The 18,744-nt window shown below is 45.4% G+C and overlaps 1 protein-coding gene across 7 annotated transcripts in view; it reads left to right on the top strand.

Annotated features, from left to right (window-relative positions):
• Positions 1-18,744, top strand: part of LOC119973985 (echinoderm microtubule-associated protein-like 4) — a 403,736-nt gene that overhangs the window by 250,431 nt on the left and 134,561 nt on the right. For all 7 annotated transcript variants that reach the window (XR_005462431.1, XM_038812765.1, XM_038812749.1 and 4 more), the window contains exon 3: positions 10,722-10,851. Coding sequence is in view for 6 of the 7 variants with exons in the window: in XM_038812765.1 (XP_038668693.1) it covers positions 10,722-10,851 (130 nt within the window). In the remaining variant the exon portion in view is untranslated. The remainder of the gene's footprint in view (positions 1-10,721; positions 10,852-18,744) is intronic.

The raw sequence follows: 18,744 nt of genomic DNA on the forward strand, positions 1-18,744 counted from the left end.
GTGAACCATTCATTCTTGTTCTCTGATGTTATATTACACAGAGATACCCGAGGGCTTCAACACTTCTCACTGAGCGTGAAGACCTATGTTGTTCAATCATTCCATTTTGTTGCTCAAGAGTCATTTGATCTTTCTTGCCTGTGAGATTACTGCTGAAATAGAAACCATTTACATCCCTTGTATGAAATAATATTGAATTACTTCTTTTCCTACAGAAAGGAAAAGATCTTGTGCAGTTGTTTACCTGGGTTGCAAGTATTCAGTCTCCGCCCCCCCCAACCCGAAAAATAAATTTACGGTCACCATGTTCATATGTGCAGAACATGTTGACGGGGGTTCATATGTGCAGAACATGTTGACAGGGACTGAGGCAGTCGTCATAGTCAGTATTAATATCTGCACAGTGTTATAAATAGCTAATGGAATATTTGGTTGTCAAATTAACAGCATTGCACAATGCTGTTAAATGTGGGTTAGAACATAGAGAAATACAGCACAGAACAGGCCCTTCGGCCCACAATGTCATGCCGAACTTTTTTCCTAGGTTAATCATAGATTATCATAGAATTTTGGACACTAAGGGCAATTTATCATGGCCAATCCACCCAACCTGCACATCTTTTGACTGTGGGAGGAAACCGGAGCACCCGGAGGAAACCCAAGCACACACTGGGAGGATGTGCAGACTCCACAGAGATAGTGACCCAAGACGAAATCGAACCTGGGACCCTGGAGCTGTGAAGCAATTGTGCTATCCACAATGCTACCATGCTGCCCTTAAGAACAAATTAATCTACACTCCATTATTCTACCATAATCCATGTACCTATCCAATAGCCGCTTGAAGATCCCTAATGTTTCCGACTCAACTACTTCCACAGGCAGTGCATTCCATGCCCCCACTACTCTCTGGGTAAAGAACCTACCTCTGACATCCCCCCTATATCTTCCACCATTCACCTTAATTTTATGTCCACTTGTAATGGTTTGTTCCACCCGGGGAAAAAGTCTCTGACTGTCTACTCTATCTATTCCCCATATCATCTTATAAACCTCTATCAAGTCGCCCCTCATCCTTCTCCGTTCTGATGAGAAAAGGCTTAGTACCCTCAACCTTTCCTCGTAAGTCCTACTCTCCATTCCAGGCAACATCCTGGTAAATCTCCATTCTACCTTTTCCAAAGCTTCAACATCCTTCCTAAAATGAGGTGACCAGAACTGCACACACTACTCCAAATGTGGCCATACCAAGGTTTTGTACAGCTGCATCATCACCTCACGGCTGTTAAATTCAATCCCTCTGCTAATGAACGCTAGCACACCATAGGCCTTCTTCACAGCTCTATCCACTTGAGTGGCAACTTTCAAAGATCTATGAACATAGACCCCAAGATCTCTCTGCTCCTCCACATTGCCAAAAACCCTACAAGTTAACCCTGTATTCTGCATTCATATTTGTCCTTCCAAAATGGACAACATCACACTTGTCAGGGTTAAACTCCATCTGCCGCTTCAAAGCCCAGCTCTGCATCCTATCTATGTCTCTTTGCAGCCGACAACAGCCCTCCTCACTATCCACAACTCCACCAATCTTCGTATAATCTGCAAATTTACTGACCCACCCTTCAACTCCCTTATCCAAGTCATTAATGGAAATCACAAACAGCAGAGGACCCAGAACTGATCCCTGCGGTAAGCCACTGGTAACTGGGCTCCAGGCTGAATATTTGCCATCCACCACCACTTTCTGGCTTCTATCGGTTAGCCAGTTTGTTATCCAACTGGCCAAATGTCCCACTATCCCATGCCTCCTTACTTTCTGCATAAGCCTACCATGGGGAACCTTATCAGATGCCTTACTAAAATCCATGTACACTACATCCACTGCTTTACCTTCATCCACATGCTTGGTCACCTCCTCAAATAATTCAATAAGACTTGTAAGGCAAGACCTACCCCTCACAAATCCGTGCTGACTATCCCTAATCAAGCATTGTCTTTCCAGATGCTCAGAAATCCTGTCCCTCAGTACCCTTTCCATTACTTTGCCTACCACCGAAGTAAGACTAACTGGCCTGTAATTCCCAGGGTTATCTCTATTCCCTATTTTGAACAGGGGCACGACATTCGCCACTCTCCAATCCCCTGGCACCACCCCTGTTGACGGTGAGGACAAAAAGATCATTGCCAACGGCTCTGCAATTTCATTTCTTGCTTCCCATAGAATCCTTGGATATATCCTGTCAGGCCTGGGGTACTTGTCTATCCTCAAGTTTTTCAAAACGCCCAACACATCTTCCTTCCTAACAAGTATCTCCTCGAGCTGACCAGTCTGTTTCACACTGTCCTCTCCAACAATATGGCCCCTCTCATTTGTAAATACTGAAGAAAAGTACTCGTTCAAGACCTCTCCTATCTCTTCAGACTCAATACACAATCTCCCGCTACTGTCCTTGATCGGACCTACCCTCGCTCTCGTCATTCTCATATTTCTCACATATGTGTAAAAGGCCTTGGGGTTTTCCTTGATCCTACCTGCCAAAGATTTTTCATGCCCTCTCTTAGCTCTCCTAATCCCTTTCTTCAGTTCCCTCCTGGCTATCTTGTATCCCTTGTTTCCTTAGCCTTACATAAGTCTCCTTCTTCCTCTTAACAAGACCTTCAACCTCTCTTGTCAACCATGGTTCCCTCACTCGACCATCTCTTCCCTGCCTGACAGGGACATACATATCAAAGACACGCAGTACCTGTTCCTTGAACAAGTTCCACATTTCACTTGTGTCCTTCCCTGACAGCCTATGTTCCCAACGTATGCACTTCAATTCCTGTCTGACAGCATTGTATTTACCCTTCCCCCAATTGTAAACCTTGCCCTGTTGCACGCACCTATCCCTCTCCATTACTAAAGTGAAAGTCACAGAATTGTGGTCACTACCTCCAAAATGCTCCCCCACTAACAAATCTATCACTTGCCCTGGTTCATTACCAAGTACCAAATCTAATATGGCCTCCCCTATGGTTGGACAATCTACATACTGTGTTAGAAAAGCTTCCTGGACACACTGCACAAACACCACCCCATCCAAACTATTTGATCTAAAGAGTTTCCACTCAATGTTTGGGAACTTGAAGTCACCCATGACTTCTACCCTGTGACTTCTGCACCTTTCCAAAATCTGTTTCCCAATCTGTTCCTCCATATCTCTGCTGTTATTGGGGGGCCTATAGAAAACTCCCAACAAGGTGACTGCTCCTTTCCTATTTCTGACTTCAACCCAATAATCCTGTAAGGTGCACACAACTAATACTGCATAATATTGTTGCTGCTCGGCCACGATGCATAAGTATCAGGCGATACTTGTAACCAGATGTCAACAATGGTTGTGCTTTCCTCCAAGTGCTCCGGCTTCCCCTCTCAAGCATCGAAAGACGTGCTTGTTAGGTGAATTGCACATTCTGTATTCTCCCTCGATGTACCTGAACGGGCACGGTAGTATGGCGACTGGGGGATTTTTAGTCTACTTGTGACTAATAAAGATTATTATTATAATCATTTTACTAGGAACTTTTTTATGACTTTGTTTTTTGAGAATTGATTGGTCAATCTTGAAAGAGAAAAAATATTATGCATTATTAAGGGGTAGGGTCGAAGTGCAGTGGAGTAGAGGGAGTTGAGGGAGGAATAAGGGACCTGGAAACGGGAGATGCAAGAGGGTGCATGGTTTCTATCCCTGAGCTTGCAGGCACAGGATGGTTCAGTACAGTCTGTAGAATCAAAGAATTTACAGTGCAGAAGGAGGCCATTCGGCCGCTTGAGTCTGAACCAACCCTTGGAAAGAGCACACTCCCCAAGCCCAGACCGCCTTCCTTTCCCAGTAACCCCATTCAACCTTTTTGGACGGACAATTTAGTATGGCCAATCCACCTTACCTGCAAATCTTTCGTCTGTGGAAGAGCACCCAGCGGAAACCCACGCAGACACAGGTAAAACGTGCAGACTCCACACACACAGTGACCCAAGCCAGCAATCGAACATGGGACCTGGAACTGTGAAACAACTGTTCTACTGTGCCATCCATATATTTAGCATATTCCTTTGGTTATTTGTAATAGGCAGTTGGATTCTTCAGTTACTCGGATGTCTGGGCTACGTACCTAGCATAGCAGAGGCATTGAAATTCAAACGCTATGTTGCATAATTATGTGGTTGGCAGAATATTCTTTCGGAGCTTTTATGAGATTCTTTGGAGATTTTATGGAGCTTGTGAAGCCTATAGCTCCCCAGTGCTTTCTCCATGGCAATGCCTCAGCCAATGAGAGCCAAATTGCCAACTAATCTGCATCTTTGTTTCCTGTAGTATAAATTGTTGTGATTTAAAATTCGACTTTCTTGTATTTTTCCTGATGAGTGTACGACAACAAGCTTTGGCAACACCTCCCTCTTCTGCAGTCTAGTTCTATTTTACCAAGTGACTGACTATAAATTGTGTTAGTTAATCTGAACTGTGCCATGATTGGACTTCGTACCTCACAGCACTTGGGAAAGAAAAAATGGTTGGAAGATTCTTGCTCTTCAACTGAAGCTGTGTATGGGTCCATTGAGCGGGATATAGGCTGAATCCCAATTGTGATCTACACACAGTCAGAAAACCTGCCAACAGTCACATCTGAAAAATAACCATATGAGAAATGGTGTCGAAGGTTACCTTTTCTCAAAAGAATGCACCCCAGTGTGAAACAGTACCATAAAGAGAGAAGGGAAGATTTTATTTAATTTTTCAGTCAGAGAACATAAGCACACTTGTTTGCGACAAGCATTTTCAAATTTAAACATGGAAAAAGCATTTCTGAATTGGCACAACTAGGTCAGGTTCTGGGATTCCAGTTGGCTGGAAATCTGGAATTTAAAAATGTGAAGTGTACTTTTCAAAGTTATACTTGCATGAAAAACAGCGGTAATAAATAGAAGCTTGGAACATATTTTGTTTTAACTGGGAAAGGTTGGGAAAGTTAGGATAGCTAGATTAAGAAGGAAAACATTGATGTAGCACCTTTCATAACTTCAGGATGACCATGGGATGTCATAAAGTGCTTCACAGCCAATGATTGTTTTGTTTTCAAAATGTTGTCACATGTAATGTAAGAAAATTAGGTAGAAGTAAGCCAAATTAAAGATGTCAAAAAAATTGGAAGAAAAAATGGGACAAAAAGGGTTAACAGCGCAATAATTGATTTTAAAAAGATGTAATGTTTTAGCATTTTATCGCTTCAAGCTAATTTTACAGTATGAAGCTGCTCAGCAATGGCAAATGTATTCAGCATGTCTGTGCATGAGCCAAAAACTTATCACCTGATGGCTGGGACTGCTTGTAGTTTATGGGTTACTACTACCCTTTAGCACCTCAGCCTTGGAACCTCATTTGTTTAAGTTGCACAACTTGCGTTATTCATAATTACAATGTGAAACTTTTCCAATTTTTAATTTGTGCATTGCATGACTCAACAGATTCATTTCAGAGTTTAACTGCTTTTTTAAAAAATCAAACATCTCCTATTTATTGACATGGAATTCCATCTGCCACCTTTTATCTCGGCTCCCAACTTATTGATGTCCCTTTCCAGTTTCCTTTGATCTTCCACAGAATTCACTGGACATTTTTATTTTGGCATCATCTGCAACTTTCTCCAGGCCTATATGCAAATCACTGATATAAGCAGTGTGCAGAGTTGGCCCCAGATCTGACCCTGAATTTATTTATCATTATTTTTTTAATTTTTCCTCTTAAGGGGCCATTTAACTTGACCAATCCATGTACCCTGCACATCATTGGGTTGTTGGGGTGAGACCCAAGCAGACACTGGGAGAATGTACAAAATCCACATGGACAGTGACCCGGGGTTGGAATCAAGCCTGGGTGCTCTGCATCCTGAGGCAGAAGTGCTAACCACTGCGCCATCCTGCCACCCTCCACTACCCATTTATAGCCACACTGAAAATCTGTCCTTGGGTCTTTATCTGGTTTCTTCCTTCTAGCCAATTTAATATCTCGATTTCCAATCACCATACTGCCACGCCTACCTCCACACCCCCAATTCCAAAGCCTTTAATCTTTGAGTAATGTCACATCTGATACTATTTCCAAGACTTCCTTCAAGTCCATGCACATTACATCCACTGCATTGTATCAATTACCTTCTTAAAGCACTCAGGTTCTAACTATTTTTTTAAATTTAGAATACCCACTTATTTTTTTCCAATTAAGGGGGCAATTTAGTGTGGCCAATCCACCTATCCTGCACATCTTTGGGTTGTGGGGGGTGAAACCCACGCAGACATGGGGAGAATGTGCAAACTCCACACGGACAGTGACCCAGGGCCAGGTTCGTACCCAGGTCCTCAGCACTGCAGTCCCAGTGCTAACTACTGCGCCACATGCTGCTCTAGTTCTATTTTTAATTCAAGATTTAAAATTGTCCGTTAGGCTAACTCGCAGCCACTTCTTTTTATATTTCCCTTTCATGAAAAAAACTCCTTTAGCTTTTGTATGCATAAAGTATTTTGTTTTGAATGGACTGTTGAGCATCTCTGCTGGCTTTAATTTAAATTTCTTGATTTTTTTTGCATCTCTTGCACTCTAAAACTCCACTCACCAACACAGTTGAGATGGGGAACTTTGTATGTGAGAAGTCGAATTGAATCCTCCTTTTTCTTCGTGTGCCACATTAATACATCAATATCTCGTGCTTCCCAATACACTTGCATGAATTATTAAAAACTTGTTCAGAACAGAACTTTACAATAAAAAATCAGAGCAGGAATGGACCATACCTGCCCTGCCATTTGATACAATTATGGTTGATCCTCAACCTTAACACCACTTAACTGCCTGCTCACATATCCCTTGATTTCCTGAGAGACCAAAAATCTATCTCAGACTTGAGATGGATGGACATCTCAATGATGGAGAATCCACAGCCTTCTGGGGTAGGGAAGTTCCAAGTTTCATAGCTTTAGGAGTGAAGAAATGTCCCCGCATCTTATTCCTAAATGATCGACCCCTTATGCGGAGTCTGTGCCTCTGTGCTCTAGGTTCCCCAGTAAAAATTCTTACAACACCAGGTTAAAGTCCAACAGATTAGTTTCAAATCACCTTGATTATGCTGCCTGCTTTCCCAAGGCAGCATGAGATATAGACAGTCAATATATGGGAGGCGGGTCTGCATGATGGACTGGGGTGTGTTCACGACTCTCTGTACTTTCGTATGGTCTTGGGCCGAGCAGTTGCCATACCAGGCTGTGAGGCAGCCAGATACGATGCTTTCTATGGTGCACCTGTAAAAGTTGGTCAGGGTAAATCTGGACATGCCGAATTTCCTTAGATTCCTGAAAAGTATAGGCGCTGTTGTGCTTTCTTGGTCGTAGCGTCGATGTGGGTGGACCAGATTGTTGTTGATGTGCAACCTAGGAATTTGAAGCTGTCAATCATCTCCCCTCTGCACCATTGATGCAGACAGGGGTGTATACGGTACTTTGCTTCCTGAAGTCAATGACCAGCTCTTTAGTTTTGCTGACGTTGTGGGAGAGATTGTTGTCGTTACACCGTGGTGTATAGCTTGGAGGGGTCCCTGCAAGTTATGGTGTCCCCATGTAGCTGCTGCTTTTGTCATAAATTCATAAGATATCGGAGCAGAATTACGCCATTTGGCCCATCGTGTCTTTCGACCATGACTGATCTCATCATGGCCTTAACTCCACCATCCTGCCTGTTCTCCATAGACCTTCAACCCATTACCAATGAAACATTTGTCTTAACTCCTCAAATTTACTCTCTGTCCCAGCATCGAACTAACAAATGGTAGAGGTTGTAGGTTTGGAAGCTGTTGTTCAAGGAGTCTTGGTACATTGCTACATTGCATCTTGTAAGTGGCGCACACTGCTACCATTGTGCGTTAGTGTTAGAGGGAGTGAATGTTGAAAGTAGCAGATGGGATGCTTATCAAGTGAACTGATTTGTCCTTGATGGTGCCAAGCTTCTCGAGTGTTTCAGCAGTGCATTCATCACATTCCTGACTTGTTCATTGTAGATAGTGGACAGGCTTTGCAGAGTCAGGTGACAAGTTACTTTCTGCAGGATTCTCAGGCTCTGACCTGGTTGTGTAGCCATTTCATTTATATGGCTGGTCCAGTTCATTTTCTGGTCAATGGTAACCCCAGCCCCAAGATGCTGTTAGTTTTGGAGTTTTACTGCAGCATTTGCCAAAACACCCATGCATAGTTTCAAATCATTGAAAGCCGTTTATAAAGGTTTAAATAGGCCATGGTTTATTAATTCCAATAAAGCAGTAAATGCTGCAAACAGCTACTTGGCAGGCAGCATCGTTGGAGAAAATAAACGAGTTAACATTTTATATGTAGACCCTTCTTCAAAACTGGAGGATATTGACCCATCAGGGCAGCCTGGTAGCATGGTGGTTAGCACAAATGCTTCACAGCTCCAGGGTCCCAGGTTCAATTCCCGGCTGGGTCACTGTCTGTGCGGAGTCTGCACGTCCTCCCCGTGTGTGCGTGGGTTTCCTCCGGGTGCTCCGGTTTCCTCCCACAGTCCAAAGATGTGCGGGTTAGGTGGTTTGGCCATGCTAAATTGCCCGTAGTGTCCTAAAAAGTAAGGTTAAGAGGGGTTGTTGGGTTACGGGTATAGGGTGGATACGTGAGTTTGAGTAGAGTGATCATGGCTCGGCACAACATCGAGGGCTGAAGGGCCTGTTCTGTGCTGTACTGTTCTATGTTCTATTACAGATGAAATGAGTTTAAAAGGCATCACGATGGCAGAGTGGTTAGCACTGCTGCCTCACAAAGCCAGAGACCCCGGTTTGATTCCGACATCAGGCGACTGTGTGGAGTTTGCACATTCTCCCCGTGTCTGCGTGGGTTTCCCCCGGATGCTCTGGTTTCTTCCCACAATCCAAAGATGTGCGGCTCAGGTGGATTGTCCATGCTAGGTGGGGTTACGGGGATAGAATGGGTCTGGATAGGGTGCTCTTCTGGAGGGTCGGTGCTGACTGGATGGGTCAAATGGCCTCCTTCTGGACTGTAAGGATTCTATGATTCTGTGAAATCGAGAAATGGAAGTAAGCACATGTACAAATGTAATAGAAATAACTGCAAAGTGCTCAAGTGGAAAACAAGAGCAGATTAAATGTCAAGAGTGAGACAAGAGGAGACATAAAAAGAGAAATCAGATAAATTAAAGTGATTCCTGAGAGAGAATGTGTGAGACTTCCTGTGAGCTGGTGCAGGAAGGTATAATGAAAAGTGTGAGATGTTGAAGACCCAGAAGACGGGCACTGGAAAGAAGGGGGTGAGCAAACGTCCGCCTTCGAGTGAGTTGGTGAGTCTGGCAGGAAGAAAGATAGCGGAGGTTGAATCGCTGGGTGGGGCCTCTTCCCTTACATTGGAAACTTTGATCGAGGTGATGGCTGGAGAATTTGAGAAGCAATTCGGCAAACACATGGAGGTGCTGCGGAAGGAGATGATGGCTGCGATGGAGTGGGTGGAGAAGGCGATTGCACCGATAAAGGCGGCAGTGTCAGAGATATCGGCCGAGGAATGGGAGCAAGGAGAGAAGCTGAAGGGGGTAGATCAGGCTATGCCGCAGCGCAGTGACCAGTTCACCTCAATGGATAAGGAGCTGTGGAGGGTGATGGAGGTTAACCAAGGGCTCAGAGCCAAAGTGGAGGACCTGGGGAACAGGTCATGGCAGAAAAAGCTATGGATCACAGGCCTGCCTGAGGTTTTCACCATTTCAACAATACAAAATCAACTCCAGCTGAGGGGGTGAAGGAGGGGCTCTACAATTGTTGGGGTTTGTTCATCATGCATGTTCGGGAGTTGGTTACCGTTTATTGGTGGTAGTTTGGGCGGGGGGTTTGGAGTTGTTTTTGTATTGTGGAAATGGTGAAAACCTGTCAAATAAAAATACTTTTTTTTAAAAAAAAGAGAGAACGTGTGAATGATGTGGGGGAATAAGGTTGTAGAATTAAAGCACAAAACACTTCAAATTGAGAAAGCTGTAGCAGTCTAGTACAAGAAAACCTCAGGTTGACAACAAGGATGCCACAATTATAAATAAAAACAGAAAGGCCAAAAATACTCAGCAGGCCAGGCAGCACATGGAGAGAGAGATCTGATAAATGGTCATTGAGCTGAAACTTGGGAGGGAGGTGTAGTGGTAACATTACTGAACTAATAATCCCAAAGCTCAGGCTAATGCTCTGGGAACATGAGTTCAAATCCCACCATGGCAGCTGGTGAAATTTTAATTCAATTAATAAAGATGGACTTTAAAAAATAGCTAGTCTCCGTAATGGTGACCATGAAACTATTATCGATTGTCCTAAAAACCCAACTGGCTCACGAATGTCCTTTAGGGCCTATGTGTAACTCCAGACACAGCAGTGTGGTTGGCTCCTGACAGCCCTCTGAAATGAATCTCACAAACCATTCAGTTCAACAGCAATTAGGGATGGATAAGAAATGTTTGCCTTGCCATCCCGTGAACGCATTAAAATAAGTGGTCATTTGTTTTAACATGTAGAATTTACTGCTCAAGATTGGTGTCAACAGAACACAGGGAAACCTGTAAACTACAGAATAAATGGGACCTACATGCTATTTTATGAGATGGGCCGTGAAATGATAACCTTGTCTCCTCTGATTTCAGGACAGCCAGCCTTGCGTGAAGCTTATTCCCTGTCATGCATAACTAATGGGAGTCCAATGACCAGGAAACCAATGCATAGCTCGGCTCTGTCCGTTGCCAGGAAGGAAACGCTTTCTTCTGCTGCTAAGAGGTACAGGCTTTTTTATACATGAGGAAGTTGAAAAGAGAAGTGTACATAGAAATCTGTAATTTATTGTACACTGCTCCATTGTTGAAGAATAGCATCTTTGTACAGTTTTTAATTCACTGCAGTGCGTTTCACACTATGTGAACCTTTTGTATGATACACTGAGATATTAATAATGGCAATATTGGGGAGAGTATGCATCAAGACTAGATACAAATCTGATACATGCTTGATGGCAACAACCATACCTTATACTCAAATGCAAGTTACCTTTTATTGGTTGAGATGTGAGTTTCCTCCAAGTTCTTGCACTGAATCTTTATTTGCAATTAACACCCAGTTATTACACTGACTCTTTGAGACCAGCTCACAAATATTGCTTAATATAACCAGGATCTGGTTAAAATTAATGCTAGGAATTTTGTAATTACTTGTTACAAATTGATCTTTGCACTGTGTGGGGTGGCACGGTGACGCAGTGGTTCGCACTGTTACCTCACAGTGCTGAGGACCGGGGTTCGGATCCCGGCTCCAGATCACCGCCCGTGTGGAATTTGCATATTCTCCCCATGTCTGTGTGGGTCTCACCCCAACAACCCAAAGATGTGCAGGGTAGAAGGATTGGCCATGCTAAAATGGTCCCTTAATTGGGGAAAAATAGAATTGGGTATTCTAAAATTTATTTTTTAAAAAGGAAAAAAAAAATCTTTGCATAGTGTATTGTAAATCTAGAAAGAAAAAACATATATTCATACTGGTTATTTTGCCAGGTTTGGAGTGTTATGTGGTCGTCGGAAATTATATTACAATTTAATTTTATGGGTTTTGCTTTGCTTTGTTCTAAATTATTAAAAATAAAGGTATGCAAAATTTTCCTCCTTCGTTTAATGTTGATAGAATTGGACATTTACATCCCTCTCTGGAGCACTCAGATTTACCTCAGGAGACTCCCCATGGAACTTAATTAGGCAGGAGCTGAAATCACAGTTTTCTGATGGCAGGTTGAGATGTAAAGTCGGTCAGTGGCATTATAGTGGTGGGTCAGGCCTCGCGTCATCTGGGTGGGTTCCTACTTTCAATTCATTTACATTTCATGAATACTGATTGTCCTATAACTTTTTCAAATTAACTTCCTCCTTGAATATTAAGTTTGCAGCACATGAGAAACTTATGCCACCTGATTCATGGTTATTTAAAAGTGGCATGCATCAGTCAAGTTTGTCCATTTGGATCTGAGGGGAGCAATGGGTTTTGTGGAAATCTGCAGCCCAGGTGAGGAGAGCTGGAGACTGGCAACTTGGTTGGAGGGTCAGAAGGGGGCAAATGTGTTTCTGCCGCGGGTTGGGGTAAGGACCAGAGAACTTCGAGCAGAGGGTTGTGGGGTCTGACCGGGAAGTGGGGCAGGAGGTCTTTGATCAGTGGGGGAGCGAGGAGGAGGTTGGGGTAGGAAGGGGGGAGTTGGGGATTTGGATCGGAACATGGAACTGTGTAAGCGGAAGAACCCACAATCTTGGTTGTGGGGGGAGGGATGGGGAGTCAGCAAATGCAAAATGAAGGGCGTAAAGTGTCGGGTTCTGAGGTGTCCAATGTTGGGTCCTGGATATTGAAGTAAGAAAACTCAGTTATGGAGAATGTCCACAGCTACGGGGTGGGAGGTTGATGCAGCATGAGGGCAGGTCCATTCAGAGGTGGAGATATTGGAAAGTCACAGCATCAAGAGATTGTAAGGATATGCCAAGGACGATGGGGGATGATCCCTGATTCCAGGAGGATCTATGTAGAGGGTGTTAGTGTCATGGGGAGAAATGGCATGCCCACTCTAATGGGGTCAAAGGTGATGGTGGGACGTTTATCAGTGACAGAGCAGAGGTGCACTGTGATGTTCAGAGGGTCAGGGGCGATAGACTCAAGCTGGAAGGAAACAGGGAGGGTGACCATTCCAGGTAGATGGTGATCCTGGCCATTTTCCCAATCTTGCAGTCAGCTTGGCAGGAGGCCACAAGGATAGTGGGAGCAGTTTAGATTGTGGTGCATTGGAGGATTTTAAAATCGCAATGTTCAACAGCTGCACTCGTGAAAACCATGAACACAGAGGTGCTCAAAACTCTGACTGCCTTCTTCACATAGTTCTCTTGGCAAATTTGCCGTGGGTACACCCACTATTTTAGCAATCTTGGGATCAGGAGGGGAGGATATGACACTGGAGGCCGCAATGCCAGCAGCAGGTAGTACCAGAGAGGGAGGCTGGCAGGAGGTAGGTGTCGAGGGAACGCACTACAGGAAAATGAAATGAAATGAAAATCGCTTATTGTCACGAGTAGGCTTCAATGAAGTTACTGTGAAAGCCCCTAGTCGCCACATTCCGGCACCTGTTCAGGAGGCTGGTATGGGAATTGAACCATGCTGCTGTCCTGCCTTGGTCTGCTTTAAAAGCCAGCCATTTAGCCCAGTGTGCTAAACCAGCCCCTAAGACGGGCATTAGCTAGTCATCGTGTCTTCAGTATGAGAAATAATACCTGCAAATGTAGGAGCGGCAATTCCAGAGATGGCTCAGGCTGTCCCGTGAAGCAACAACAGTGATTTGTTGAATTGTGCAATAAGACCTGCAGCCATATGGATTTGACGGGGATCCCATGCCAGTGTCCCTCAATGTTTCCGCAGAGCTCAGTTTCTTTCCCCAGGGTTGTTGTATCCAGGGCTCCATGGTGATGTATGTGGCATTCCCATAGGTCTCCAGCACTGGTGCAAGGACTTCATCCTTGGTACTGGAGGCAATGGGGTCATTGGTAGAGGGGATACCTAGAGGCCGCTCACCCTGGGGATTGTCCTGAGAGGAAGTCTCTGGGTAAGAGGCACTGGCTCCTTCCCTGCAAATGCACAGTGGCACCTTTCTGTCTCCCCAAGGAAAAGGAGCTCCTGGAGCAAGGTTCCCCTCTTTCATAGACACGGCTATATAGAGTCCATGGCAAGAGTGATGGAATACAGGTGGGAGTTCACCTGGATATGTTGGATGTGGCTCACCATGGTAGTTGCCAACTTCTCCACAGAGGAAGCCATGTGCTTTCATGCCTGAGACATGGTAGAATTCATGATTTATATGGACAACTCCATCACCAATGCAGAGCTGCGCATGAATCCTGGCACCCCTGCCTGTGGCGCACCACGAAGACTCTCCTGCTGCAACAGCTCCTTTCTTCTCAACCCAGTCCCAGTTCGTGGATCCATCCACCAGCCACACCAGGGGAGTTTCATGTTCTCCTGGCACTCCTACTCCTCTTTACATCCAAAACTTCTCCATTTAGACGGGGAAAGGACCGAAAAATACCATCCTGAGCAGGACCTACCAAATGTGCGACTGCTCGCTCCGTGGCCGCCAGCAGAAGTCCCCTTCTGGCACCCCTGCCATATGTTTACCCACCTTTTGCTGCATCTCCAGCGGGCTTCTTGCGACTGTGACCAGATGCCCATCATCAGCAAGGTCTGGTCCCAGCAGTCCTAAGTGCCAGGGACTTTGGCTGTCTCAGCCTTTCCTAGATGCTGGGGCATATGTACAATGTGCTTACTAAATTGCGCTCCCAAATCTAAATGCAAATCCTCTGTGACATGGATGGATGGAACTACAATGGTGGATATTGTGGAAGAGGCTGATAACATTGCATCCTCTGGGTCAGTGCTGTCATTGTCCCCAAAGGTGGAGTCTTCAGGCTCTTGCTATTACTGTGGCCTACGCTAGGGGCTGCAAGGACTGATAGTGGAGATCAGCACAGTGTGAACACATCATATTTGCTCATGTTCCATCTGTGCTCATAAGACTGCACTAGTTTGGATGCATTCTTACTCTAATATTTGGCTATTACAGCCTTGCTGCCTGTGACCACTCCACTTCCTCTTTTGAGATCTACTGCCCCTCTGCATGGGTGAACATCTTCCGATTAGGCATTCTATTTTTGGCCTCCCTCCAATTATGGGAGCGGATCCGGGCTCAACAGGTGAATTGGGCAAGAATCCCAAATCGGTCCCCAAATCGGGTCGCGTACGAGTCACTCACCTCGCTCCACTAGCAGTAATCTGGATCTCTCCCTCACTGGGCAGGATCTAGGCCTGCATATTTAAATCCTGGACGCTGGATTTACCCGCACCCAGGTCTCAACGAACGTGCTTGAGCCACCTCGCCAGGGCTACATTTAGTACCTGTCCACTCCAGGCTTAATGGGACCTCTGTGAGAGGGGGTGGTCTCGCCGTCAGGGTCCAGAAACCAGGAAGCTGGCGGGGGGGAGGGGGGTGCGTGGAGAGAGAGAAGATCAGAGCTGCCGACCAAAATGGTGGCTCAATCTGCGAACAGTCAATCCTACTGGTGAGAAATCTCTAAGTGTGGCCTCATCGATGAGAAATTTGCTGAGGCTAAAAATACGGCAAAGTGCCATTGAATAGAGGGATGATTCTCGGCGCAGCAGCCACTGAGAATCACACTGTCAAATGCGCCTAAAAGTGGACTTGGTTACGTTTGCTGAAACTTGCCCCTTGTCTGTAGTCATTATCTTTCTTATTTGGTGTGTCATTATCTCATCTTGGCTTAGCCAACCTTGCATAAATTTTGCCTCTGTCTTCTTGCATGTTACCTTCTATCACTGTTCTCAGTGACCTAACTTACGTAATAGTGTGATATCCTTGTCAAACTTGTTTCTTTCCAGGAGATTCAATGCTTACCATTGCAACTTTCATTCTTAAATTTCCTTGGTTTAGTAAACTTACAACTGACACTTGTATGTCTTTTTAAGACTTTGAAAACATCCAGCTCTCTGCTACCTTCTAGTTTGGATGTCAAAAACATGGGGCGGAATTCTCCGACTCCCCCGGGGGGGTCGGAGAATCGCCCGGGGCCGACGTCAATCCCGCACCCGACGTGGCCCAAATTCTCCACCACCCGGGAATCGGCGAGGGCGGCAATTCTCCGTCCCGCGATGGGCCGAAGTCCCGTCGCTGACGACCCTTTCCCGCTGGCAGGAATCAAAGCGCGTCTGGTGCCAGGAGATTGGCAGCGCGGGCAGGCGTCGGGTCCTTTGGGGGGGGGGGGGGTGGTACGGGGCGATCTGGCCCTGGGGGGTGCCCCCACGGTGGCCTGGCCCGCGATCGGGGCCCACCAATCGGCGGGCAGGCCTGTGCCGTGGGGGCACTCTTTTTTTCCTCCGCCAGTCTCCACCATTGCAGAGGCGGAAGAGACCCCCTCCCCCACGCATGCACCAGGATGATGTCAGCGGCTCATGCGCGGACTTTTGCCGGCCGGCCAAGGCCTTTCGGCCCCGGCTGGCGGGGTGCCAAAGGCCGTTCACGCTGGCCGGCGGAGCGGAAGCCACTCCGGCGCGGGACTAGCCCCTAAACGTGCGGAGAATTCCGCACCTTTGGGGAGGCCCGATGCCGGAGTGGTTCTCGTCACTCCATAACGCAGGGACCCCCAGCCCCGCCGGGTAGGGGAGAATCCCGGCCATGATCTCTTGTGAAAAGTATTTTTTTTAAACTTATTTTCTTATTAAGTGGCCAAGGTGACTCATTACATAGGTTCACATATCGGTGTTGTTCATTTTAAACAGACAAATAATCAGATATTTGCCAATTAGTGAAGACAAGCCAGCTTGTATGTATTGTATGCATTTTTTCTCCAGCCTTAATTGACAACAAGACACTTTTGACTCTTCCTAAGGGGATTATGAGTTTTCTCATTGGTTATAAAAACCTATACCTACAACATCACTTTGCGTTCCATCCTCCCCAACACCCACATGGGGTTGAACGTGGGGTGGCACGGTAGCAGAGTGGTTAGCACTGTTGCTTCACAGCTCCAGGGTCCCAGATTTGATTCCCGGCTTGGGTCACTGCCTGTGTGGAGTCTGCACGTTCTCCCCGTGTCTGCGTGAGTTTCCTCTAGGATGCTCCGGTTTCCTCCCTGAAGTTCCGAAAGACGTGCCGTTAGGTAATCTGGACATTCTGAATTCTCCCTGTGTACCTGAGCAGGCACTGGAATGTGGTGACTTGTGGTTTTTTCCAGTAACTTCATTGCAGTGTAAATGTAAGCCTACTTGTGACAAAGATTATTATAACTTCATGGGCCACCTGCTGGTGGGAAAACGGGCACCTGAACTGTAAATCAGGGCACCATGCCATCGGTGGCATACCCACAGCCAACATCCCTGGCACAATTTTATAGAGGGCAAAGAGACTTTGGCTGGCCCTTAAATAGGTAATTAATGCTTAATTAAGGGCTTCATCGTGCCTCCTCTCTGATTTAATGGGTGGCCGGAGGGGCCTGCACCCAATATGTAACCCACAGGTCCAACCCTGAGGGCTGCTAGTCAGTGAAAGGAGCATTGCATCCTTTCCATGCCCCTCTTGCCAAGCGGAGGCATCCCCAGCAGTTTTGCCTCCCCGTGTCCACCCGCTCCCTGTGCCTCCCATCCCCTCTTGTTCGGGACTGCCAACCTGGGCCTGGCAAAGTCTTGGACTTATCTGGTTTTGGGACGTCCATAGTTCCTCTCTTTCCTGGATCTCCTACAATACCAGCAGTAGCCACTGAACCTGCTATGATGCAGAACTACTGACCTCTGGTTGATTGGCAGCTCTTTAAGTAGGGATTTAAGGACTTCTCCCTGGAGACAGACTGAATCCCATCTCATACTAATAATAGGGCCATCGCAGAACAAAGCGGTCAAGCAGAGGGTGGGCTCGCCCCAGAATTTACAATGGGATGCAGAGAGCCCACCCATGTTTCCTACATGTCTGGATTGTCTATTGCACATCACTTCTCATAGAATCTACCAATTTGTTTTTACATGTTTTAGCCAATCTAGCCATCAACTTGAAAGTTAATTTAGAAATAAAAGTCTTGAGAAAAGTACAGGAGACTATAAAAATTGCTTTTTGAAGGTTTATTTCTGAGTTTTCTTTCTGTACACACACACTGAGACTAGAATGGGCTCACCCAACACTACCCAGAATTCAGTAGTTACCCTTTTGATACTCCCAGAAAAAGGCGAAAGACTACTTTTTGGAAAAAAAGTACTTTTTGGCCAGTAATTAATTAATATGGTTAATATAAGTGCAAGAACTTGCGATGAAGTTCCCATTCCTCAGACAAATTTAAGGCAGTTTGACATTTAGCACACTGTATGGTGGTGTTCTTTGAAACCATGTTTAAGGCTCAAGCAACATTATTTAGCATAAATTGAAATATAATTTGGTGAATGGAGAGCTGATACATAAGTGATTATGTAGTCACTGGCACCTTACATTTTTAAAGTTCCATGATTTTGGGATTCTGATAATGTATGAAGCCAGTTGAACTTTGTCCTTGGGTTTTATCAATATCATACACCAATTAAATGTGTTCTTTGCACTCAATATTCTGCATGTCCATATTCTCAAGGCAAGGTTGCTCTCTAATTGATGTTAAAAAAAATTATAAAAGGATCCTAAAGCAATTATTTTTGTTGTTGAATTCAATCAAATCCCGCTCCAGCTGTTAATGATGAAATGAAATGAAAATTGCTTATTGTCACAAGTAAGCTTCAAATGAAGTTACTGTGAAAAGCCCCTAGTCACCACATTACGGCGCCTGTTAGGGGAGGCTGGTACGGGAATTGAACCGTGCTGCTGGCCTGCCATGGTCTGCTTTCAAAGCCAGCGAGTTAGCCCTGTGCCGCAGTGTTTGCTATTAAGTTCCCAATTGGGCCTTTATCCTGTTGAGGTTTTCAGCTTTTAATGGTTTGGTTAACTTCAATGAACAGCAGCCAAAAACAAACACCTATTGTCTGGAGACTCGCAGGAATTGAATGTTTGCCTTCTTAAAATGAATACTAAAAATCCGACTAATTTGTAATTTTGACACATCGATAAGTTGAAAA

Source organism: Scyliorhinus canicula, chromosome 1 (genome assembly GCF_902713615.1).
Source record: "Scyliorhinus canicula chromosome 1, sScyCan1.1, whole genome shotgun sequence".
Taxonomy (NCBI): Eukaryota; Metazoa; Chordata; class Chondrichthyes; order Carcharhiniformes; family Scyliorhinidae; genus Scyliorhinus; species Scyliorhinus canicula.